The sequence below is a fragment of the Heliconius melpomene genome, chromosome 17 (assembly GCF_056956725.1).
Source record: "Heliconius melpomene rosina isolate 202511_hmr_F chromosome 17, ASM5695672v1, whole genome shotgun sequence".
Lineage (NCBI taxonomy): Eukaryota > Metazoa > Arthropoda > Insecta > Lepidoptera > Nymphalidae > Heliconius > Heliconius melpomene.
In genome coordinates this window covers 15,057,009-15,083,670 of record NC_140405.1, presented here as the reverse complement: position 1 = coordinate 15,083,670, position 26,662 = coordinate 15,057,009, and the positions used below count along the sequence as shown (strand labels likewise).

General features: G+C 33.5%; 2 protein-coding genes across 2 annotated transcripts; one reads left to right on the top strand and one right to left on the bottom strand.

Annotated features, from left to right (window-relative positions):
* Positions 1-738: 738 nt before the first annotated feature.
* On the bottom strand, positions 739-3,501 carry LOC146530560 (uncharacterized). The gene is made up of 2 exons (XM_085200765.1): positions 3,438-3,501; positions 739-3,086 (listed from the first exon to the last, which is right to left on the bottom strand). The coding sequence occupies exons 1-2, from the start codon at positions 3,499-3,501 to the stop codon at positions 802-804; spliced, it is 2,349 nt and encodes a 782-aa protein (XP_085056891.1). The 3' UTR covers positions 739-801.
* Positions 3,502-6,177: 2,676 nt separating this feature from the next.
* Ranbp16 (Ran-binding protein 16) lies at positions 6,178-26,583 on the top strand. Its single transcript, XM_085200217.1, has 24 exons — positions 6,178-6,238; positions 8,191-8,286; positions 8,655-8,758; positions 8,935-9,034; positions 9,475-9,582; positions 9,996-10,123; positions 10,455-10,662; positions 11,015-11,230; positions 12,287-12,433; positions 13,293-13,465; positions 14,674-14,849; positions 15,206-15,354; positions 16,155-16,321; positions 16,594-16,738; positions 17,121-17,268; positions 18,133-18,292; positions 18,822-19,012; positions 19,486-19,615; positions 20,581-20,662; positions 21,016-21,154; positions 21,719-21,796; positions 22,161-22,267; positions 22,489-22,703; positions 23,034-26,583. Exons 1-24 carry the CDS (start codon positions 6,209-6,211, stop codon positions 23,131-23,133), a joined length of 3,297 nt encoding a protein of 1,098 aa, XP_085056343.1. The 5' UTR covers positions 6,178-6,208; the 3' UTR covers positions 23,134-26,583.
* The last annotated feature ends 79 nt before the right edge of the window (positions 26,584-26,662 follow it).

Sequence of the window (26,662 nt, the reverse complement as noted above, 5' to 3'; positions counted from 1 at the left end):
AAGCTTATTACACTGTTCAAGACTATTTAGAGGATAAACATGTATTAATGTCTGTTGAATGGAATGTAATGCCAGCTAATGTAATAAATTATACCATTGACTTTGAAAAGAGCAACTGTTGAGTTTCTTGCCGGCTCTTCTCAGCAGAACTGTCTTCCGAACCGGTGGTAGCTTTTTTATGTTTGTTCGACGACGATTCAAAAGTGCTATATTGTGTATAATTTTTTTAGGTAAGGGCTTAAAATATTTTTCCCTATATGTTGCCTCCGTAAAAGGAGCGCAAACGCTTCCACTCTGTATAAGGATACCTATACTGTATTTTGTATATTTGTAACTTTAAAGATAAACAAATATCAGAGAAAATAGAGAAAACTTCGTCACTAGGAAAAAGCAAATCGTTTTTTACTGCATGGCAGTATTGATAGAGGGCATTAAAATTTAAGACACTCCCTTGACTTTCCACCTAATTATCAAGACATGTTGTATAGAGCGGTTCTCAACGCCGCGCTTTGTTTGCCATAGCAGTAAACTGAAAATAAATTTAATAATTATTCCTCCTTATCAAGATAATTTTCAACCATCGTGTTTACAGTCAAACGTTGCCCCACGCATTGCTTATTTAAGCTAAAATTGAAGTCGTGCTTAATAGTAACTGAAACTTTAAAAAACTAATATTTTCCATTCGTGACGTTACGTTAGTTAAAACAAATAAAAATTATATATTTATCAGAGGTTTATTTTCTTGAAAACGGTTACATAATTTTGGTAAATATATCGACATTATTGTTTGATTTAGGAACATCAATTTGTACAGGTTGAAAAAATTGGAAGGCACAGAGGATATGATGGCAGTAGATGAGATAACATGTTCTTTCTAGATTCATTGAGATGGTGTTTGTCTTTGCAGCTTTTACGAGTTTTTGGGTCCTTGCATCCGTCTTTTGGACAGAGAAACTGTCTTTTTTTATCTATTTTAGGATATGGTAACGAAGGTATTGGGATCCAAGGCTCGAAGTCTCTTGCAAATAAAGCATTACTGGAAAAGTTGGACATGTTTAAAGCTTTGCCCATCTTTTTCAGATTTTCTATAACATCTTCCGTTAACAAGCCTAATGATGGGGGGATATTTATTTTCGATTTGTATAGTAACACGGTGGCAGTACATTGTAACGGAATGTTTAGGTCGGAGATGATATACTTTTTGTATAACATATTCAAAAAGTATGGAAGAAATTTTGCACATGGATCTTTCTTGTCAGGGCATTTTTTGGGAGGACACGGATTATCGTCTTTTGGTTTGGGTATAGGTTTGCAAGGACCCGCTTTCGGAGGGTTGTTGGCAGGAGGTGGAGGGCAGTTAGACTTATTAGCTTGAATAACATCGGCCTTTGCTTTACTGAAGAGGTCTCGACAATAATCTAATTTACTTTGTTCCTGAATTCGCTTTAAAATAATAGATAAGGGCACATTTTCCGTATTTGATATATCTGTTGGTTGTACTACATTATTGGTACATTCTGGTGCCTTTGGAGACGTTTTGGTATCTGTCATATAATTGCTTGTCTGTGATGATTTCTCAGACACTTCTAATTCTGGTAAACTAGCAAAAACCACGTTTCGCGTTACAGAATGTTCTATCAACATACGTGGTGTACTGCTGTATGGATTCAATGGAGAATGTGAAGAAAATTGTACCGGCAGCCTCCAGTCAAAATATTCTCCAGGATTCTGATGCGCTGATATGGCGGAATTAGGCGGTGTTTCTAATTGTTGACTATTGGCACTACTAGTTCTTGGTGGATACGGGAGGGTACCAGAGATCGCAGAGTTAGCAGAATTATTCTCATCCCTTAATGATATTCCATCTGAGCGCCAACTACTTGTGTAATCTGTGCTAGTGAGTAGTTGCTGTGTGACAAATATATTTGATATATGATCAGCTTTAAAAGTTTTAGAAAAATTATCGACTTCTCCATGAAATGTTAGGAGTGGCTCATATAAATTATGTACCGTTGGCTGTGGTCGCAATGGTTCTTCGGTTTCAGGATTTTCTATTGTCCTCCTTTTCTGATCAAGTGCGTCTTTGGGAAGCATTTCTTCAGTTTGAATTGGATTTTCGAACTCATTTTCTCGTATAGTCTCAGTAATAGCTGCTGTTTCTAATCCCGGATCATCTTCGAGGACATGTTCCTTATTGGTGTATTCATAAAACGGTATGGCTTGCTGGTCATAAGGATTCAATTGTGATGGTACTTCCATTACGGTATCCTCTATACTAGCTTTTAGACGAGGTGAGGAATCTCTAAAAAATCCCGTTGGCTTAAAATCTTTAGTGCCATCATCAATAGTAAACAGAGGTAATGTGTCTAAATGTAATGGCTGTATGTTTTCTACTTTAAATTGGGCATTATATTCTTCGCTTTCATATATATAAATTCCAGATTCATTAATGTTTTTATTCTGTTCCGAAATCAAGGATTTCTTTCCTGAGTTTTCAAATCTGAGTTTATAATCTATATCTGTATTAATTATAAATTTCGTTTTAGCAATATTTTTCAATTCATTAAGTAGAGTTTTATCTATGTCACCAACCGAAGTATCCAGACAACGTTTAGCTAATTCATCAACACTAACTCCTGGGTTAGATGCAGTATTTTTTTCTTTAGTCGAATCAAATTTAGATACGTTTTGACCTAATATTTTAGAACCAGAATTAAATCCTTCAATTTTAGCAGGATGAGCTTCTACGTGAGGCGTTTCATCGACTATTTCAATTTTTTGAGTTAATTTTTCTTCTTCAATTGTAGCTGTGGTAGCTTGCACTTTAAATCCTTGGCTTTCAATATCAGGTGTTTTATGTGTTTTGATACCAAAAAGCTTTGATATGACAGAATGACATTTTGTACAGGGTGGTATTTGGTAATATTTAGGAGCTATTATGTTACCATTGAGTAAATCATCTCTAACTGATAGTGTAATTTCGTCACTTTTCTCAACAATAGCATCATTAAAATTTAATCGTTGAGGTTGATTTTTTAAATTAGAAGCTCTGTTCTTTCTTACTGCGCTAAGATGTTTTATATTGCCTACAAGAGAGGGAAGGAAAACAAAACTTACAGAAATTGTGCATTTTTTTAAAATAAGTAGCCAAATTATCAAGTTTATAATAAGTAATAAAAATATATATATATCTGATGTTTGGTCACTTGAGTTTAAGCATAACAAAACTGAAGGTAATAGAAAAGCGTCCAAAATTATTTATCTTTTTTTTATCCAGCTTAAGAAATCCTATTTTTGAGATTTATATACGGAGATATATTAAGATTGGCTTTACGTTTTTTCCGCGGTATAGCGCGGTAGACAGAGGGAACCTTATTCCTTACAAACTTTCGAGACAATGTGTTGAGCGGCGGAATTCATCGATGCTCTTTGCTTACCAGAGGAAATGAAATTAAACGTCATCAATCCTCCAAACGCACAATTAGAGTCCCACACTGTCATACTACGCCAAAAGCCGCCGTCTGTTAAGGGGAATTCTGTAAGGATTTCCTTAGCAATGCCTAAATAATAACAGAACGATTATTATAAAACAAAAGAGCGATTTATAGGGCGTATAAAATAAAAGAGCGAACTCAACTTTGAAATCGATCTTGAGATGCCGTGTGATCTTGAGATGCATAGATTATATAAACGGCATCTCAAGAGTGGTTTATAAATATGGGCCCTAGTACCCTTGGAAAGTAGTAAGTACGCAAAGAAATATAAAGAGTAAAAAACAAAAAAAATACTAACAATTATTTTTCAGACATTTGGATTCCTTTAAAAATAAACGCGGTAGAAACGTAAAAGCATAAATTTGCTTAAATTTTGATAATTTTATATTCCACATTTTGAATGTAAGCCAAAAACTACATTTAAAATTGACACCTAAAAATTTTATTTCTTAATTTCTCTTCTTTTTCGTAGTGGCAGTATAATGTTTTTAGTCGGCCAGTTAATAGAACAACAGTTTATTTTACTATTTCTTATATAAAAATATAAAATTAAATATTATTGAAATTCAATTATTTTAAATATTTCTTAATATCATTTTCATTTCTTGGAGTATCGTTGCTTTATATTTCACATTTCATTGACGTTATAACAACATTGAACATAGGAGAACTAAAATTTATTACGGTACTCTAAGACAATATTATTGTCAATATTGTATTAATTTCAATAGCCCCGCCTGCTACACAATATTATAGACAATATTTCGTATTAAAATCTGACGCAGTCGCTCAGTAGCTTTGTTTGTATGCGTATGTGCTAAGTCTAAAATGGATAGAAAGAAAAAAGCCGTTATTTTATTTGTTGTTTGTTTGAATTTAACTTACTTATCAAAAAAAGGCAATAAAAATATATCAAAAACTGGATGAGAAAAAAAAAATAGCTTAATCGTTTCAATATGGAATCAATCAATATGGATCGTTTATTTATGGAATAGAACTAACAGAAGTTATTCGTGGCCCAGGGCCATAAAATGTTATTGCAAATGCGACAGATTATGGGTTCCACTCCCACTCGAAGAAAATAAATATTTAATAATAATTGAGGCCAGTCATGGCCCAGGGGCACAAGGTGTGACGTAAAACCGATTAGTTGTGGGTTCGATCCCCATTCGAGGAGATGATATATTTATTTCAATTTATATTTTCATTTCTTAGCTCGAAGCAAACGCGTGGCGTTAAGTTCTGACACTCAATACGCAATGCCCTCAAATTTCCGCAGAAAGTGGGGAACGAAGTGTCTTTACTCTAGGTTCCCTCTGCCTACCCTGCTGTGTGCGGGCTACAGCGTGAAGCTGATTTGATTCCTGTAGGTGTGCGGCCAGGCTAATATTGCAGTCGCTCATTAGCTTCACTTGTATGCGTAAATGTTAAAACTAAAATAGCCAGAATGAAATAAGCCGTTGCTTCAGTTATTGCATTTAGTTTAGTTACAAAAAGGTCAATAAAAAAATATTGATTAAAGACTGGATGAGAAAAAAATTAAGTTTAATCATTTCAATATTATTAATGACTATAATAATAAACTACAACAGAGGTCATTCGTAGTCCAGTTAGTACAAAGTGGGACTCTGTAAGCGCGACGATTTGTGGATTCGGTTCCCGCTCGAAGAAATGAAATATGTAATATTTTCATTTCTTCGCTCTGGTGTTGAGCGCAAAGCGTAGCGTTGAGTTTCGCCACTCAACACGCAATGCTTCCAGAATTGGGTAGAAAATTGAGAACGAAGTGTCTTAATGTTCCTTCTGCCTATCCTGCTGTGTGCGGCATACAGCATTTAGCTAATTTTACGAACACAGGCTGATTAAAAAAATAGGATGATGAGGAGGTAGGAGGTTTTCATTAAATATTATCTCTATTTGGTTATTTTTTTTCTTAATTTATCGAACAGCTTTTTAGCGCACTATTTTTTAAAACTTTTTCGTGATATGGTTCAATTGAATTCCATAGCTCTAAATAAGTTTCCCATGTTTTAATAAAATCTATTAAATATTGTTTTTTCGTGGAGTAGTAATAACAACATTATTTTCACTCCTCCTCCGTCCTTTTTCAACTAAAATATTGCGGCGTGCCCGCACACGACAATATTATTGACAAGAACACTGCCACCCCCAGATATTGCCGTGACAAAAAAATAATTTCTAGAAATCTAAAAAAATATTGATCAATTCACACATTATTATTGACAATACGCGAAGGCGAAGTAATTTTGTGCTCGACAGGCACGTTCGGAACGCCTTAAATAAAAACAGAACTGATAATACGTACTTTATTGACAATATTATAGTGTTTGGCTAGGCTAAAGAAATAAGTGTATAGGTATATTTTTTTATATTTATAAAAAAATAGCTACGTTTTTTGCTTACGATTGCAAAAAAAGCAGCTGACATTCAAAAAAATTTAAACCTTTATTTACTAACAAATTTATTAAAATTGTCTTTTTATTTAAGAAATCACAATCACAATATTTATGATATAAAAGCAGTGTAAAGTTTAAATAACAATAATAAGTGAATTAAGTTATTTTTTTTATTTATTCTCATTATTTTACAAAGCTGTATTCTATTTTTATTTTATTAAATCGAAAAAAAATCCAATTTTTTTCTTTATTTTGACATAAAATTTATGGTGCTGTAATGGAACGTCACTCAAATGCATGAAAATAACAAAGATGGCTGAAGAACAGGTGAGAATCAAAATATGACGATTATTAAGCAATTTTAACATAATTATGTTACCAAAATTCGTAACACAAGAACTAAGATTACAAATAATTAATATTAAAAAGATTTTTCAATTACATTTATTGAAATACCATGTTATACATGTTAATGTTTTCACGGCCGTAGCACTGCGTATTTATAAGATTTTAAGTGTAACATAGAGTATATATTTTATTATATAAGATTATTTAAAGAAATAGTGGTGTTTAAAAACTTTTAATTGTTTTATTTGTATTTGTACGCCGGCACTTTGGTTATAATCGTGTGTTGACAGTCCATACCCTTGAAATGTTGGAAGTAAACAGAATAGATAATTCATATAATAATGGTTTCTTTAAATTATAAATGAAAGAATTTATTTTGTTTCTACAAAATAAACAATAGTAAAACTTATTTTGTGATTCAGATACTTTCAAATAAGCAAAATGTTTTAGACAGTTATATTCATGTTATAGTTCATTGGAAGTTAGTCTTAATATTTTAAAAATGATCCAATTTATTCTCATGCATGGTAATTATTATATGTACTTTAAAACAGTAACTATAAGATTACTCAATGATTCTTTTTAGTAAAATTGTAATTTAGTCTCCTAGTAGGCTCGAATCGAATCCAAAATAATTAATTAAGAATCGAATCCAAAATAATTAATTAAGAACCTCCTGCTTGATTTGATAGTTTAAAATACAGATTTATTATAAGTATAAGTATAGATATGGATTGCTATATATTTGCAGGCAAACTCATGCCTTGAGTTCATTCAAATGGTTATAACTTTTTTTTAATGAACTGATTCTGATGAAACAAACTTAAGATGTTATGCTGGGTTAAAACAAAGAATTTGGTGAAAGTTTTACGTAAATTGGTTCAGTACTTTCAGAGATTAGCGTGATCATACATACAGACAGATAGATAAGAAATTAAAAAAATATATTTTTTTTTCTATTCTTTTTTAGTGTTCCTCTATCCATTTCAGTCAAAAATACAAAATGTACAGACTAAAATATTTTACTGTTTTATTATATATAGAGATAGAGATTAAGAGTTGAGTATGAAATGGGAAATTCTAAGTGTCCAAAGTAAAGATTCTTAATCCGAGAGAACCTAGTGTTAAAATATTTAACTGTACACTTTCCTTTTATTTTAGACATCACCTGCTACATGGTGGAATCAAACATCACACTTTGTGTTGCATGATTAAGAAAAAAAGATATCTTAAATTCTTCAGAGTGGATACAGAACCCAAAATGATTTAGTATACTAATGCAATTCAATGTAAAACACACAATTTGCACATTGATGTCTGCTCTTATTAAATTTATTTTTTAACCAACTTCAAAAGAAGTTATCAGTTTGACATGTATATACTTTGTGAGTATGTGTATGTTTGCTTATATGGTTACCAACAAATTTCTCGGACTTAAAGATGATTTTTTTTAAATTTAAATGATGTATATTCTAATTTAGGAAACAACCAATTTTATTCAGATGCATGACTAGGGTACTCACAGATTACACAGATTTGACGTCCAATGCGATGGCATGACAGAGTGTCATGCCATCACATTGGATTATGAAGTGAAATGTATTTTTAATACTAAATCCTTATTTTCTGCAGAAGTATTATACACATTGTAATTATAATGTATTTATCAACATTATGGAACACTTTCTCATAATCTATTGTGAAAGTTTGTGAGAATGCATGAACGGATTAAGAAGAATGTACAGCTTATATTTCAAAACAACACACACCACTGTTTTATAATATGTTGTATAATTAATATATAAATATGTTGTATAATTAAAATTATTATACAAAATATTTAAAATATATTAAACCTTTAATATAATAATTAGTTTAAGCGGGCGATGCTGTGTTTGAGTCTATACTACAAACATATATTCCGTTTCCAGGAGGTGATACAAATAGAGCTTCTTTGTAAGCAGCTCTACGAGTCTCAGGATCCCGTTGTGCGGGATCAAGCTGAGGTTGCCGTTGTTAGATTTCAAGTAAGATTTCTTTAATGTGTTTTTACATTTCATAAACAATTCTTACTTTACTAGTGGTTATCTGAAATTTTGTTTATATGGAGTTGTAAAATGTAAAGTGAATATTTAATTTCTTTTCGGTCAATTCAAAAGTTCAATTTTAATGAAGTCTCCCCAAGAATCCTGCAATTTCAGTGTTCTACCCCGCGTAGTTTTGACTGTGCGTTATGTGTGAGTCACTAAGTAATAAGAGTTATTATACGTAGATTGCCCACAGATAAAAAAGCGATTATATTTCCCAAAAAAATAATACATATAAATGTATGCAAAAAACAGTTTTAGTTTCAACAAAATATGTTTTCATACATAAATTACTTTTTTTATTCCAGGAGTCACCGGATACTTTGAGCAAATGTCAGGCGTTACTTGAGAGAGCTGATTCAAGCTACTCCCAACTATTGGCCGCTACCACATTAGCTAAATTGCTCAGCAGGTACAACTTTTTACATTTAACACTATTGCCACAACTACTGAAATAAGAACTAACAATGAAAAAGTACCAAAATATGCAATAACGCTCCTAAAATAGAATTATATGCATTTGCATATGCAAATGCATATAATTCGATGTCCGATAATGACTGGTTAGTCCACCCATTTTTATTTCAGATCAACAACAAGTCTTTCAACACAACAACGTCTGGACATAAGGAATTATGTCCTGAACTATTTAGCTACTAGACCGAAGTTAGCCAGCTTTGTTGTGCAAGTAGGTTAATTTTTTTCTGTTGACCTAATTTAATGAGTTTATCTATATATATAAAATCGAAAGGTCACTCACTCATCACGAAATTTCAGAAACTACATGTGCTAGGAATCTCAAATTTTGCATAGGAGTTACTTATAGGATGTAGGTGCTCGCAAAGACTGGAATTTGCAATATTCAATATCTAAGGGGTAGTTTTTGAGGTCGAAAGTTTTTATGAAACTTCGTTACTACAAATGCTAGGAGTCTCAAATTTTGCATAGACGTCACTAGGACATAGTCATGGAGACAGAAATTAATATTAACATAGTTCACGCGGGTGAAACCGCGAGCGGGCCACTAGTATATATATAAATATATAATAAATACTTATATTCTCGCCCACATACTTGGGAATACTTCTACTAATATTTATATTTATATTTTTTTATAATATTTTCTAGGCTTTAGTAACTCTGTTTGCCAGAATAACGAAACTCGGCTGGTTTGATATGGTCAAAGAGGAATATGTGCTTCACAACGTCATCAATGATGTCACAAGCTTTTTACAAGTACGTGTTTATTTTTTTTAAATGTTTTTTACCAAATGAAAAGAAATTCTACTGAGGCCAGTCGTGACGCAGGGTCAAAAGCGTGTTACTGTAAACGCGACTGGTTGTGGGTCCGATCCCTACGTATCGTATTAGTGCACGCGCACTCTGTGCACTTAATAACGCACCGGTACGTTTACTTAAGTTCTTTTCAAGGTAAGTCGAAATTCTTCTACGTGCGGTTATAATTTATTTTTGAGGTTGTCATAGTGGGACAGAGTCTGTAAGCTGTTGTTTCTAAGTTCAATTCCTACTCGAGTATATGAATTATTTTCATTTTATTATGAGGCAGACCAATCATTATATTCCTACAGTAATTAAAATTTAATTTATATTTCACGATGAACTCGCAACCCATTATTCTCTTTTTTTAGGGTTCAGCAGAAATGTGTACCATTGGAATTCAACTTCTTTCCCAATTGGTGGTGGAAATGAATCAAGTGTCAGAAGCTGATGCAAGCAGGTCTCTAGCCAAACATAGGAAAATTGCGTCGTCTTTCAGGTTGGTGGGGGTTCTATTTTCTGATTTAAGTAAAATGTTAGAATGTACGTAATACTTTATGATTTTCTTTTTTTTTATATATTTTTTAATATGTTAAGATCAACATAGAACAACAACAACAGTAGAACGTTATCTGATTACATAACAATTATTGTGAATTCAATACCCACTTGAAGGATAAAATATTTTTATTGCATAACTTTCCAAGACAGTGTGAAATTTCGTCAATCAATATGCAGTGTCTCAAAAAATCGTCAGTGCGTGAGAAACAGAGTGTTTTCGATACTTTTACGAATAAAAAACATGTATCTAAAAAACCTTTTATTCCCAGAGACGTCCAACTCTTAGAAACGTTTCGTCTTGCATGTAACCTATTGGGAGCGGCGAGAGGATCTCAGGGCTCCCGAGGGGCCCTCGAGGGGGAGGCCCTCGAACACGCGCTCTTAGCAGCCCTTTTGAGACTGGCACACAACTGTTTGACATTCGACTTCATAGGGACCACTAGTGATGAGTCGTCCGACGACCTGTGTACAGTGCAGGTGAGTGTACAGTGTGAGTGAAAGTGCAGTGAGTGTGGGTTTAAGTGAGTGTACAATAGAGTGAATGTAATGAATATCAGTGATATGATGGAATAAAAGTGTGAATGAATCTACAGTGAGTGTAAATCTGAGTAAGAATTTGTTTAGAAAAACCTGTGTTGTTTTACAAAAAAAAGTTTTAAGGTTTCATTGTGTGGCCATTAGAGGAATGAGTTATTTTCATCTTCTGAGTGCACTGAATTCCGCAATTTAATACGCAATGTCTTAAATTTGGGTTGAAAGTGACGTTCCTTGCTACACGGTCTATGTGAAGCTGCTTACTAGTCAACTATATTTTTTAATTTCCCGTCAGATACCAACATCATGGCGGCCAACGTTTCTAGAATCTGGTACTCTTGAGCTCTTCTTTGAGCTCTACCACAGTGTACAAGGAACTACAGGCAGCTTGGCATTGGCCTGTTTAGTTCAATTGGCCTCGGTCAGGCGGTCTCTTTTCAGTAATAATGAGAGGGCCAAGTTCTTGAACAGATTGTCTGCTGGTGTGATGAGGATTTTGGAGGATACTCAGGTAATTTACGTTTTTAAAGAAAGTTGGAAAGTTTTCCGTCCGTCAAGAATAGTTTTCTCAAAATCGCGTGAAGGTATCAAGCTAAAATTAATATAAAAATAAACTTTAAGGTCAACGCAATCAAACAATATCGTTGCTTTTGCCCGTTTCATATAAAAATCTCAGCACAATCAAAACATATAAGGTAGTATAAAGGTTCATCTAGAATTATGAAATTTGGCTAGAAGAGAAATCCTATCCTACAGTACAAATTAAGAAAATCCGAAGGCAATATGTAATAACATACTTAAGACTTAAGCCATTCTAATTTAAACCTTTATTAAAATTATTTAGTTTACTGTAAAGCGACGGCTGTGGGTTCGACTCCCACTCGAGGAAGTGAAATATTTATTTATATTTCCGTTTCTTCGCTCTGGTGTTGAGACAAAGCGCGACTTTGAGTTCTGCCACTCAACACGCAATGCCTCCAGAATTCGGCAGAAAGTGGGGGACCATGTTGTCTTAACACTAGGGGAACCTAGTCTGCCTACCCTGCTGTGTGCGGGATACAGCGTGAAGCTGAACTTTATTAAGATATCGTATTATATACTGTGGTCCCCTGCGCCATACAAGTATGCGACTGTAAAGCGTCGGTTGTTCTGGTAACTAACGCGGCGTTGAGTTTCGCCACTCAACACGTAATGCTACAAGCAAAAATTCGGTGGAAAGTGGGGAACGGAAGTGTCTTAATGGAAAACGCATTATAATTTATATATTTACAAAAAGGCAATTTAAAAATACCTGGACTTTCGCAGGAATTAAATCTAGATTTAGATATAAACCTAGTTTAAGTAACAGGTAAAAATAAAATTGATTAGCTGATTATTGTGAAAAAGTAAAAAAAATACGGACCAGGTGTCTGTAGTGTTTAGTTAAAATAAAAAAGTTTAGTTAAAAAAAAAGGAGTATCCTAACACTGGGTTCTCATGTTTCCCCTGCCTATCCTGCTATGTGAAGGATACAGCGTAAGGCTAAAAAAAAACTTATTTTCCTGCCTTCTCAACCACAACCTTCCAGGGCCTCTCAGATCCGACGAACTACCACGAGTTTTGTCGTCTTCTTGCCCGATTGAAGTCCAATTATCAGCTAGGGGAACTGGTCATGGTGGACAAATATCCACGTCTCATAGAGCTGGTGGCCAAGTTCACTGTTCAGAGTTTGCAGGTTAGTGCTCTTGTATATCGTCAACTTAGAGTGTAAGCGTCTTAATGCTTAATTTTATACCATTTAAAATTGTAAAGACAAAAAAAACTTTTGTTTCATTTTATATACTAGAGAATACAAATTAATTTTTGAAATTATCGAAATCTTTTGATAATACATATCTCATCATTCATCTCATATTGTATTACGTGTGATGCAATTTTGAATAAATACATACATACATACATAGCTTCACGCTTTATCCCTAGCGCCTCATCCACTGTCATTAACCTCTTCATACATGGCTGCCGGGCGATCCTCATGCTTTTTACGTTACCTTCCTCCAATATCTTAGATACGGTGTTTTCGAAGGTCAACCGAGGTCTCGCCCTACCTCTCTTACCACTCACTTTTCCATCATAGATCTTTTTTGCTATTCTTTTATCACTCATTCGTTCGACGTGCCCAAACTAGCTGAGCACGTACTTCTTCACTTCTCACTGAGACATCCTCGCTAGTACCTGTTTTAATTTTAATTAAATTTTAAGTTAATTACATTAGAAAGTGGTAAATCTAACGAACTTCATCATTTTCTAATACCTAAGTCTCAGTAACGCAAGTAAACTTGAAAATTGCAGTGGCCCTTGTTTTGTTTTGAGTAGTGTATATATATATTTACTCATAGTTTTTATTTGAAATTCTAAGAGTTTTGAAGTTCAGATTCTTAGAGGTTTGGGTTTGTTTTTTAGATCATCAAATATACATTTTTTATACTATGGTCTATGATTATCTCATTAGTTTAGTGTCTTTTTCTTTATTTTTATTTTATTTTATTTTACACAATTCATTTTATTATTTTTTATAAATCATTTAATTACAGATGTGGCAATTCGCGCCCAACTCCGTCCATTACTTGCTTTCTCTGTGGCAACGTATGGTGGCTTCAGTACCTTACGTCAAGGCATCTGAACCCCATCTCCTAGACGCTTTCGCTCCAGGAGTTACGGCTGCTTATATAACTTCCAGATTGGATTCCGTTGCTCTTATTATCAGGTGGGTTATGAATTTTGAGAACCTAAATGAATTCTTGACCACCGTGGCCATATTACGTTAAGGTAGCAGGACGTGATCTTCTGGACGCCTTCGCTTTAGGAGTCATAGTTACTTGAATCTGTTTTTACACTTCAAGATTGGATTCTGTTGCCCTCACTTTCAGATCGGTTTTGGGTCCTTAATAGGTGCAATGTATGGCTCAGGGTAAGGGGATTAAACCCCATCTCCTGGTGGCCCTCGTTTCAGGAGTTACAGCCTAAATATATTATAGTTACAGCCTATAATTTTAAGATTGTTGGATAATTTTAATAGAGTTGTCTTAGAGATATTTATTAAAAATATGTAAAAAAATTCTGGATGATAGTCCAAAACTTTTTTTAAGCAATTTTTTATGTAATATTAATTATAGGATAGTTATGCGTTTAAATATCATTTATCTCAATACAAATACAAACCTAAAGCAAAAAATAAAATTAAAACTCAAACGGTCAATCTGAGTAACTTTGATTATTCGCGTAACATTGACAGTGGGACCCCAGAACTATTTTCGATAATATTATGATGTTGTATCTACATTAGATAAAAGTTAAATTAATATAAAAGAGCCTGGCTTCTACATAATTGATGACGATTTTGGGAGAAAAAGGGGATTGGTTTTGGTGATAAGGATTGTATAAGTTGATATGGCTTGTTTTCTTTTTAATTTGCCGAAAAGTTTTGTATTAAACGTGTTTTAAGGATGCTGATTAAGAATATTTAGTATACAAATACCAAACGCTCTAGACTGTTCTCCGTTTTTTTGAAATGTAAGACATAACTGCGGAAGGATTGTTTTATTACATCAGTTACATTCATTATTTAATAAAAAACATTAACCAATGGTAACTAGATTAATAAGAAGAATAATTATGACTACTTTTTTATGAATAATTCTTTGTGTCAATCAATTAGGTAACTTTGACAGCTTACAAAATTCAGTTTTTCTTTTATACTGACGTATTTAAAAGGTTTATGTGAATGTCTATGGGACATTATTCAATCCCATTGCATGTGAAAAGTATTATGAGCACTAATAAAATAAAAAAACTCTTGCAATATGCTTTAAATTTTAAGACATAGTGTAAAATATCGCTCGTATCTGTCAAAGTTACCCAGATTGACAGATTGACTGTAATGTTATGTCTATAAAATCTTCCTTTTCTTAACAGGGATGGTCTAGAAGACCCGCTGGACGACGCGGGCACCGTCGCCCAGCAACTGGAACAAGTGTCAGTGATAGGCAGATGTGAATACGCCAAGACTTGCCAACTCTTAGTGGCCCATTTTGATAGAGCAGCGGCCGCTTACGGTGTGGAGACTGGACCTAGTTTGTTGGTTGTTCAGGGTGAGTGAAAATTTTTGATGGTAAAAAACAGATATTGTGGATTGTTTAGGATTTGATTTGAACCTGTGCTGATGATTGAGGCATTAAATTACTTGTATTTTTGAAAATTTTGCAGGGAAAATTTTTGTTTTATATTATTTATATGATTCTTAAGGCTTAGCAAACTCACTGACGGTAGGTCTCTCAAGCTAAGAATAGAGTTTAAAAATCGGACAAAGTTATAATGAAAAATAAATTCGGATTTCATGGATTATTTAGACTATTCGGGATGTTGAGATTTGAACCTGTGATAATGATTAAAGCAATATAACATAATTTCAATTTATTTTATCATTAATAGCTCTCTCTCATTCCAGGTCAACTAACGTGGCTAGTCTACATAATAGGTGCGGCAATAGGTGGTCGCGCCTCCGTGAATACAAGTGAAGATAACGACGCGATGGACGGAGAGTTAGTGTGTAGAGTTCTCCGCCTTTTGGATCTTACCGATTCTAGACTGGCTACGGTGAGTTTGAAAATTGTTATTTGAATTTGCATGAAATTTATGACGTTATTCATAATTTGGACGTTCTTGATTATTGGGTGGGTGTAAATATGTTTTAGGTGGTTTTTTGTTGCAATCGTTCTTAATAGTGAAATTTTTTGAACATTGTGGGGAAAAAAGTGCAGCTTGACTTGAACAGAAAGCGTATGTTGTGCAATCAAAATATAAATCAAAATTATATATAGATAAAAAAAGCAACCTATAGATAGCAAAGCGGATTTAGAATATCTTAATAATTATAATGCATTTTAACTCAACATAGTTGGTTACATCTTTCGTTTAAGTTTTTTGGTTAAGAGTCTAGTCTGTTGTTTATAATTTCTTTCATTTAAGTATTCTGTTGTTTGTATCGTTTATTAAAGTATTTATAGATAAGTCCCTTTTTATTTAAACAATTGGTACATCCTTATTAGAACTACGAAAATGCAACCTAACCTAAGGTTTTAATAATTTTCACATTTGTAATCTAAAGTGCTTTGCAAACATATATTATATACTAAAACAGGAACGTAATTCAGTGTATTAAGTAAATAATTCAGTAGTAAAAGCGGGCTAAACCGCAAGCAGGTCCCTAGTTATACATATAAAAATGACGGTACTGTCACATCTCCATTAAGAATCGACCACTGTTTGATGAAACGGAACCGACGAGAAACTCAATAATAGCACTTTAAATGTAATATATAACAGTTATTACATTGTGCAATATATATATACAGCTGTGCAACATATTGTGCAATTAGTTGTGCAAATTATTACAGGGTGGCTGTGAAAAATTAGAACTGGCAATGATGTCGTTCTTTGAAGCCTTCAGAAGAATCTATGTTGGGGAACAAGTGCAGAAGAATAGTAAAGTGTATAGACGCCTCAGTGAAGTGTTGGGTGTCAATGATGAGAATCAATTGTTGAGTGTTATTATGAGGAAAATGTGAGTTTTTAAATTTTTTTTCCCGCTTTATGTTGTATTTCGCATATATCAGGGTAGGTATCGAGAACCTAGTGTTAAACACTGTTGCCCTTGTGCCGCCTAATATCGACACAAGTGGCGGAACCCAACGCCGCTTTGTCTTGTTACCAGAGCAAGGAAATGAAAACAACATGGCTGTTGTTCATGTTGTTGTTGTTCTTTCCTTTGGAATAATAAGTGCGGGTTCAAGTCTTTCAAATGAAATTAAAAAACATTTTTGTTTATATCCACAGCATAACAAATCTCAAATACTGGGGCAGTTCAAAACAGATTATAACGCGTACCCTCGGACTGCTGAGCGACCTGAGTGGAGGGTACTCGTATGTAAGGAAGTTAGTGAAACTGGAGGAAGTGCAGTTTATGTTGACACATCATACGGTTAGTTACTGTACTTATACAACTCTATTTATACACTTTATTTATAATTTAAGTAGAACCCCGATTAACCGGACTAACGATTATCCTATGTGGGTGCTTACTGCATTAAGTCTGTTTTCAAACTGTATATCTAAACTACCGTCGTCGTCGTCGTCGGCCGTCGTGGCGCACAAGAGGATGATTTCAGTCACGGCTGTCAGTTCGATTCCCACTCGGGGAAATGAAATATTTAGTATTTTCATTTCTTCGCTATAGTTACCAGACAAAGCGCGGCGGTGAGTTGTGCCAGTCAGCATGTAATTTCAATCCAGTTGCAATGCAGGCTTAACCCGAGGTTCCATCTGCTTACACTACTATAGATGGAAAAAAACTTAATTCTCAGGCGGACCATTTTCCCTTTCTCGGCGTTGGAGCTGGTTCAGCAGAAATGCGGAGTCGCAGTATGTTATACACCGCCCTGGGACGACTTCTGATGGTGGAACTTGGTGAGGACGAGGACAGGTTCCAGGCGTTCATGATGCCATTGACAGGTGAATTCAGCACAGAAAAAAATCAAGCTTCTAAGTTAACACAATCAAGAGATACGTGCATTATGTATCGATATTGTTGCATTTTGCCATATGAAATTCGCCGCGTAATTAAAACCTACTGGATACTTCCCGTGCATCTATCTACAGTTATGAAATTTGGCACGAAGTGAGAACTTATGAAACAAAAAAATGAAAATGTATAAGTATTTCATCTTCGATCAACTATCCACTAGATATTACATGGCAAAATATTATTACACACAGACTTATGACATAAAATAATTTAAAAAAAATCATCATTATTACAGCAAGTTAACCTTTAGTTTCGACTCGCTCGTAGTGGATATAAAACATTTTACTACGTTAACGCTTAAGAGCGTTAACTAGAACGCGTAAAATTTTATGACCGTAAGCAGTGGACACAAAAAAAAATACTGTATTTTTATAATAATATTTGAGATTGGTTATTTACGCGATTTTTAACAGCAGACACATACTGGTTATAGGTTGGAAGATACTAAAATCACATAAGAACACAATGTTTTGTGCTCTCATTGCTCGGGCCATTTTTTAGACTGTAATCCTTATTCTATGTTTAGTTGATGAAAGTACTTCATAGAAAAAAATAATTACAAACTTACATTTGTAGTTCATTTCATATAAAATGAGTATACAAGTCTGCAATCTTAAGTTTGTCAACTTTTGAGTTCTACAGTGTATTTCCCGTTGAAATACCTATCCTGAAAATGATTCGGAAGCCTTGATGGCCGATTCCGACTCGCACTTGACTGGTTTTTTATATAATTAATAAGAATAAAATATTTTCTTCTACAATAACCTTTAAATATTTATTTCTAATTCCAGCTGCATTCGAAAGTATCATAGGTTTGTTATCACCGGGTGAAACACAAATGTTTGCTTCAGAAAAAGCTAAAACTACACTAATAGGCCTCGCGAGGGATTTAAGAGGATTAGCGTTCGCTTTCAACACGAAAACAACGTATATGATGTTGTTCGATTGGATGTTAGTTTGTATATTTTACTTATTTATAAATAATAAATTAAAATGTGTATTACATTTTAATAATTTACAATAAAATAAAAACAGTATCACTCTCCCTTTCATGCACTGTAGTAGGCAAAGAGCGGCGGAACTCTTATTTTTTGCCTTTTTTGGGCTTCTTGTAACTCTGTAGTAATAATCGTAGTAACATTTTAATTTTAAATGAGTGAATGAATAAATGAATGCATGAATGCATAACTGGTTGAATCAGTGAGTGAAGTTTTTTTTCAACGTTCTGCATATAGCAAGAGTAAGTTAGAGAAGTTATCGTCGCATTTTATCACGTTTACCTTGCTAGTGCGGAGTCATGAGAATAATTAATTCCCCCGAGTGAGAATTGAACTCAAAATCGTCACATTTACAGTCACTGGATTCTACCACTGCGCCATAATGGCTTCTAATATGTTTCTGAAAATTGTAGAAATCAAATATAAATAAAATCCATTATTATTTCATTATGCCATTTCCATTGTTTTTATTGTATTTCCAGATATCCAGTCTACACAAAAGTTCTACTCCGGGGAATCGAACTCTGGTACTCCGAGCCATCAGTGACTATTCCAATATTAAAATTGATGTCGGAATTAGCTCACAACAGAAATCAAAGGTTACAGTTTGATGTCAGCTCTCCCAATGGAATATTGTTGTTTCGAGAACTTTCCAACACTATATGTGCTTACGGTAAGTGTAAGTGGTGGGTGGAGGGTCAGTTCTTGGTTGGAGTAAATTTGTTTGTGACTACTAAAGTGAGTTTTTAGTTAACATATTTTGTACTTAAATTCACATATGATTTTATAGGTTTTAAAAGTTGGAAAATGAAATTAAAGATTTGTTTTCTATAGCAGAACAGAGAATGAGAATGATTAATTGAATTGGTCCTTGGGTAGGAATTGAACTGTTAGGTACTGTACCATTGCAACATTCTTGTAATAAAGTTATTATATTATTATCTGTCTTAGCAGAAGACTACTGCTAAGTCATTTTGTGTCCCGGTTGAGTTAGAGACGCCACTTAACACGCGTTTTTTTCGAGGGTTCGGCAGAAAGGGAGAAACGGAAGTATCTTAACACTAGGTTCCCAGGTTCCCTCTGCCTACCCTGCTATGTGCGGGATACAGCTTGAAGCTAAAAAAATAATATTAATTATACTTCCAGGCAGCAGAATATTAACAATAGATGTATGCAAAAAAGATATGTACGCGATGAAACTAAAGGGGATTTCGTTATGTTTCACCATATTGAAGGCAGCGTTATGTGGAAATTACGCGAATTTTGGTGTTTTTAGGTAAATAATTTATTTTCTTTATATCGGGTGGTAGCGACTACGCTTCTTTTACGGGAGAAGTATATGGGGTAAAATATTTCAAACCCTTCCCTAAAAATATCAGGATATCGTCAACAGTTTGGAGAGTTATTATTTTCATAATATTTATCCGTGATGTATTATGTGTGAGGCAGTTATGAATAGTATGAACAGATAGAATAGAAAAATGTAAACGCTTACTACTATTATACATTGCCGATTCTCAAAAAACGTATCAGAACTAGAAAGAGGTTATCTCTCCTTCTATTTTACGCAATTACCTATATTCTATTCGATTTCTCGAATGAGGCGTGTGCTACGTTGCCGCTTTGACAGATTGGTGTCTCTGTACGTCATTCTCAACAAATGGCGTTTTATTTTACAACGATAATTTTATTATTTATTTTATTCGAAAAAAAAAACAAAATGCAAAATGTTCTTTTGCTTTTATAGATTAGTTAAAACTGTGCTTTCATTAAAAGTCAAGTTAAAAAAACCCTGTAAATATATAAGTAACTAGCTTTTACCAACATCTTCTCATTGACTGAAATCGAAATAACGATTTGTTTTTCAACTATTTGTTATAAATGGACTATCTAAAACGTGTTTCTCAATTCGGATCAGTAATCCCGGAGATTAGCGCGTTCAAACAAACTCTTCAACTATAATATTAGCATAGAGTAACCATTAAAAGTTGTATAAAATTACCAATTAATGAAATTAAAATTACATTACAATATTTCTATAAAAATCATCTTTTTCTTCATTATCTTAATGTTATGAAAAATCAACGCTAAAAAACTCTTAAAAATTAGAAATAGTTTTTCTAACTGAAGTAGTAAATAAAATATTTTTTCGTTTCTCCCATAACCCCCCAAAACCTACTAAAATAAGCTAATGTCCACTGGGCATTCAACCCGCACTAAGTTTGATATAATTGATTGCAGGTTGTACGGCGACGAGACGTTAGACAATGCACTCAATATGTTCGTCAAATTGTTACTTAGTATATTGCTTAGCGATTTATTGGTATGTAATAAGTTTTTTATTTATTTAATTTTAATTAATAATTATATATATTTTTAGTTTCACTTTGTATTACGTATATAGCAGAGTAGTAAAAGGACAATTAACAGACAAGTCTTGATTTTAGACTAATATTGCATAATTCATCAGCTTCATTAGGGACATAACTGTAAACGCGACAAATGGAAATGTAATGCTCTGGTGCTCGTGCTCGTGCTTGCAATGCCTCTAGGATTCAGTGGAAAGTGGGAAACGACGTGTCTTAATACTAGGTTCCCTATGCCTACCCTGTTATATGCGGGAAACAAGCGTGAACATGATTTTTATGTATGTATCTTGACTCCATTTTTTTACAGGATTACCCAAAACTATCGCAAACGTACTTCGTTCTTTTGGAGCGCTTAGCGCAGGATCATATGCCTTTCTTGGCGTCTCTTCAGCCTGATGCCACTTTGTATATATTGTCGTCAATATCTGAAGGTTTGACGGCTTTGGGTGAGTTATTTATATACTTGCGGTCTTATATTATTATGTTACAGCGAAAATATTAAAAAGTCAGCTTAACGTTGTATCCCGCGTACAGCAGAGTAAGCAGAGCTAAACTAGTAGTGTCAAGACACTCCGTTCACCACTTTCCGCCGAATTCTGGAGGTATTGCGTATTGGGTGGCGGAACTCAACGCCGCGCTTTTGCCTCGACACCAGAGTGAAGAAATGGAAATATAAATTTGTATACATATTGCATCTCTTCGAGTGGGGGCGAACCCACAACCAGTAGGTTTTACAGTCACACTTTGTGCCCCTGCGCTACAACTAACCTATTTATATACTTGCGATATTATGTAATTGCTGTAGCCTACGTATTATTTTGATGTGTAAATTATATTACTTCAAAGATCTTAAGTTTCATCTTAACCCATTCAGTAGTAAAACGCACACACAAAATCACGCAGAGTATATATATGGATAAAGAAAATGGGATTGAAAAAAAAAATATATAAACTAACTGCATTATAAATATAAAAAATATAAAGAATAATAATAATATTTCATGTTATAGACTCGAGTGTGTGCACGGGATGCTGCGCTACTCTGGACCACATCGTCACCTATTTGTTTAAACAGCTTGTACAGAAATGTAAGTGATATATTGTAACTACTATTTGTTTAGCTTCATGCTGTACCCCACATATAGCAGGGTAGGCAGAGGGAACCTTGTGTTAAGGCAGCATTGTCTTGTCATAAGGTTCCCTCTGCTTTCTTTTCTATATGCGTGATACAGCAAAAATAAAGAAATTATGATGAATTAAAAAATATTTAAGAAAAAAGAAATATTTAAAATTATCAACTATTTTTTGTTTCTTTAATGATTTCTACAACAAACAGTTGGTATAGTAAATGTTATGAACGTAAATTAAAGTACATACAGTAAAACTATTTAGAAATTAAATAAAAATTGTATGTATTTTCATATGTCTAGGTATATATTTTTTTCTGTTCAGCCAGTAACAAAGTGCCGAACCCGCGACAACCGCCGCCCGAGACTAGCAACATGTTCATAGAGGTGCTGCAGCGGAGGCCGGAGATCATGCAACAGTTGTTAGCTACGGTGAGTGTATATGACACTAAAATCTTTATGAGGAAAAAGAAATAATTAAAAATATATATGTTTAAAAAGTGAACAAACAACTAAGATATAATAGTCTTCAAAGGTGCTGATGGTTTTTCAAAATTAGATTATTATAATAAAATTATATTATTTATTTGGTGAGCTCCCAAAGTGCAGGTTCAAAACCCTTTAAGACGTTTCCGTAATTTTTTCCCATGCAGGTATTAAACGTGGTAATGTTTGAAGAGTGCTGCAACCAATGGTCCATGTCGCGCCCACTCCTTGGGCTAATACTTCTCAATGAGGAGCAGTTCGCCAGGATCCGTACGGAGCTCATCTCCCAGCAGCCGAGGGACAAGCAGCCTCAGCTGGTGCAGTGGTTTCATAGTCTGATGAATGGAATCGAGAGGAATCTGTTGACTAAGAATAGGGATAGGTGGGTTTTGTTCTGAGTTAGTTGTCACGCTCTTTTCTGCTTGTAACAGAGGGAATCTGTTCGTCCGGGAGCTTTAAGACAATCCGTTCCAATTGTCGGGATATTGCGTGTTGAATGGCGTAACTCAACGCCGCACTTTTGTTCTTATCATAACGATTAAATGATAGTAATAATTCATTTTTCCGATTGGGAATTGAACCCCCAACAGTCGCGTTTGCACTCATATGCTTCACATGCACCTTCATAATACGGTTGACGAGTCGTGGCCGCCGTTGATTATTTTCTTCCCGAGTACTACTACTAACTAAATATCGAACACATACCTTCCAGGTTCACGCAGAACCTCTCTATGTTCCGCCGCGACATCACCAACCTGCTGAAGGGCACGTCAGTGACATCACCGTCCGTCAACGATATGATGACGTCATAACATAACATTCAGTAAAAATCCCGTTGAAATCCGCAGATATTTCGTAAGGTTTGTTGTAATATGCGAAAATATATCTTGTGATTTAATGAAATGTGTGAAAATATATTCAGGGACTTGTTGTAAGATGCGAGGGTATATCACGAGCTATGTTGTAAGATATGTCTCAAGATCGATCGTAAGCAAATTAAAACAAATTTTAAATGCCCAATTGCAATTGAGAAAGAAATATTAATAACTGATTATTTTCTTGTTCGAAAATCACAATGAATAATTAATTAGTTGTTAATTGTAGTGTATGGATTAGCAATAAAATATAATTTACACATATTTAGTTAATTTTAAATTGTTTATTTTAATTAGAATTTGCCAAACTCTGATTGTAAGATATGTCTTGGGATTATGTTAGGATATATCTTGAGATTCATTGTAGGATTGAAACACGGGATTTGAGCCATTCGTTGGGGATACATGGCTCGTCTTTTTAAAAAATTGCTATTTGATTTTTTTTCAAAGTGTTTAAGTGTAATTTAATGAGTTACTCTGTATTTTACAGATTGTTATGAATTTAAAAAATACATTCAATTATGTTCTTTTTTATTTAAAATTATTAGTAATAGATGAAGTATTGAAATATGTTAGCTATCTTTTTCTAACTAAGTATATATCAACTAAGTGAGAAACTATAATAATATGGCGACTAACTCTTAAAAAAATATTTTATTTCATATTAAATGAATTTTGTGAATTATTACGTAAACATTTTTTTCTCAACCTAAATTTGATTGAATATTTAAAAAATAATCTATTTTTTAAACCATATAATAATTATGAATTTCACTACACTTTCTTATTAGGAAGCTTTTTACATTGTTTTTTAATTATTTTATTTATCGTCAATTAGTCATGTATTCTATAACAATATAAGTTTATATTATCACTAGTAAATAATCGTTTAAAGCACAAATGTGCACAATTTTTGTGATTAACCAAAAACGAAATGGCGATTTCTGAAAGAACCTAAAATTAGTAGTCATAATGAAATTAATGGATGTTATTAGCGACTTTTAAAAAAAAATCGTCATGTTCAACGCCATTTTGCTTTTGCTCCTACAGATGAATGAACGAATGAATGGAAAATAATTTTACAATTTGATGGAATTTGGGATATCTTTTTCTTAATTTTGAACAAAGTTAAAATATATACAGCCATAACTGTTACATAGATTACATATTAAGGTAAAATTATTTAAAAAAATACTTTAAATTTAGTAGTAAAATGATTTTTTTATTTATCATTGTATGCCCAATGAACTTAAAAGTTATATATTTATTATTGAGGGATTGATTGTATTTAAATTGCCGACGTTAGGTTACGCTATATTTCGTAAATAAATTAAACGTGGAGAACGGAGTCTTTACATTTGGTTCCTGTCGTCCCCACTGCCTACCTTGTTATATAGCAGGCTAGGTAGAGGGAACAAGAGGCGGGATACAGCTATTAAAAAAATAAATTGACATGAATGACGTCACAGGAGTTTTCATGAAGTAAATTCATTTGTTGAATTGAATATATTATTATTTAAGACTGCTAATTATGATGACGATGACTTATTAATCTCAAATTCCTAAAACTAGTTTAAACTTATTTGAATAGGAATAAAAAAAATGAATTATTATTATTATTATATTATATATCAAAATATATATATTATACAATTTAATCCATGTAAATAAATATTTTAGAAATAAGTATTTGTTAGATATTGTTTTGAAATGTCACAGTTATTGAAGTTTATTTTAATTTTTTATCTGTGGTCCGGTTTTATAATTTCTATTATTTTTAAGAAATTTAAAAAATGTGTTTGTCCCACTAAGATATGAAGGGAGAGAAGGGATAAAAGATTGTATTGGAAATCTGTATGATCAATGCAAATGTATTGTTTATATATACATATATAAACCAAAACAAAAAAATAAAAAACAACTCAAACGTGGATGTTTAAGATGAAGAGAAATTAGAAATTGCTGTAGTATTGTGCCAGTTTAATGTGTTTAATTTTAGAGAATTGCGTGTTGAGTGGCGTATCATAACGCCGCGCCTTGCTTCATCATCCCACCCCCCGAGTGTGTACCGAAACCATAACTTTAACCGCTACGGTTGTAGATCTTCCCGGAGTAATATTTTTTTTCATCAACTCTCTCTAAGAAAAGACGCGGCTTTTAATTTCGCCATTCAACACGCAATGTCTATATATTTTGAGCTCTGCGTGGGCAAGAGAGTGTCTTAACGCTAGGTTCCCTTTGTCTACCCGGCTATAAGCGGGATACAACGTCAAGCTGGTTGCTCTCGTAAAAATTGCATTAAATGAGAATATTATATAGTTTTCTCTTATTTAAGAGGCAATAATGAGTTAAGTTATTTAGTAATTAAATACATGCACAGCACGGTTACTCTTAAGCAGACCGCTGACGTTAGCTGACCGAGCAATGCGCAAAAGTTCCGAAAGCCTAACTTGGCGACGATTCTTAAACTATGCTGTATGGGAGGAAAGTTGAGGTGAGTTTTGAGTCTTTATACATATAGTCTATATTTGGTTTAGAGTCGTACTTTTAAGTTGGAAGATTTATGTATATTTTTTTCTTATTTGTATAATCTATAGCGGAAATGAAATTTATGTATTAGTTTGTATGAGGAGTCATTCAGTCAGTTATTTTTTAATACAATATTGTACAACAAAAGTGTCACAATTACTTTTTTGTTTTATGTTTTAATTTTTGTTTTTAAATTTAGATCATAAAGTATACCGCACACACCAAGCGAGGGAGAAGGAACCTAGTGTTCAGACACTACATTCTACTATATAGTGGTTCCCTCTGCGTAACATTATATTATTATGTAAAGATTGTCTCGCATGTTCTTCGCTATAACTAAGGTGGCACTTACCTTGAATGGTATCTTATAGAACTAAACTATAATTATTATATATTTTAACTATTAAGTTGGCATTTTACTGCGATGAGTTCTGTCATTCAACACGCAAGGTCTAGAAGTTAGCCGAGTGTCTTAACACTAAATCCTCTCTGCCTACCCTGCTATAAAATTGTTGTAACATCCTATGTAGATAATTAATATATAGATTTTTTTTAAATATTTTTGTAAGTGTTATTCCACACTTAGGGAAAAAATTATTTTTATAAAACGTATAAAAAATTGGACGTACCGCTCAGTGGTTACAGTGCTGGGTCGGTTTTCAAACGGTGCGGCTTCCGATTTTTATACGTTTTCAAAAAAAGTATTTTTTAAAATATTTTTAAGTATTATTTTAAATATTTTTAAGTGTGTATGGTATTGAAGTGTATGGAGTCAGTCGGTTCAAAGTTTTAGTTTTTGTTTCAGATTTTGTATGTGTCAATGTATATAGTTGAATAAAATGTGATTTGTACAAAGTATTACGGCTATTTGTCAATTTTTAAACTTTTAGTGTTGCAAGGCTGTCGTGAAGCGGTGAAGTGGTACAGTCCCCCACTC

Coding starts and splice junctions, on each gene's coding strand:
- LOC146530560 (XM_085200765.1), bottom strand. CDS start 3,501: ATGACAGTGTGGGACTCTAATTGTGCGTTTGGAGGATTGATGACGTTT. Junction 3,087..3,437: donor GTTTAATTTCATTTCCTCTG/GTAAGCAAAGAG, acceptor CCTCTCTTGTAG/GCAATATAAAACATCTTAGC.
- Ranbp16 (XM_085200217.1), top strand. CDS start 6,209: ATGAAAATAACAAAGATGGCTGAAGAACAG. Junction 17,269..18,132: donor GTTCATGATGCCATTGACAG/GTGAATTCAGCA, acceptor TTCTAATTCCAG/CTGCATTCGAAAGTATCATA. Junction 22,268..22,488: donor TGCAACAGTTGTTAGCTACG/GTGAGTGTATAT, acceptor TTTCCCATGCAG/GTATTAAACGTGGTAATGTT.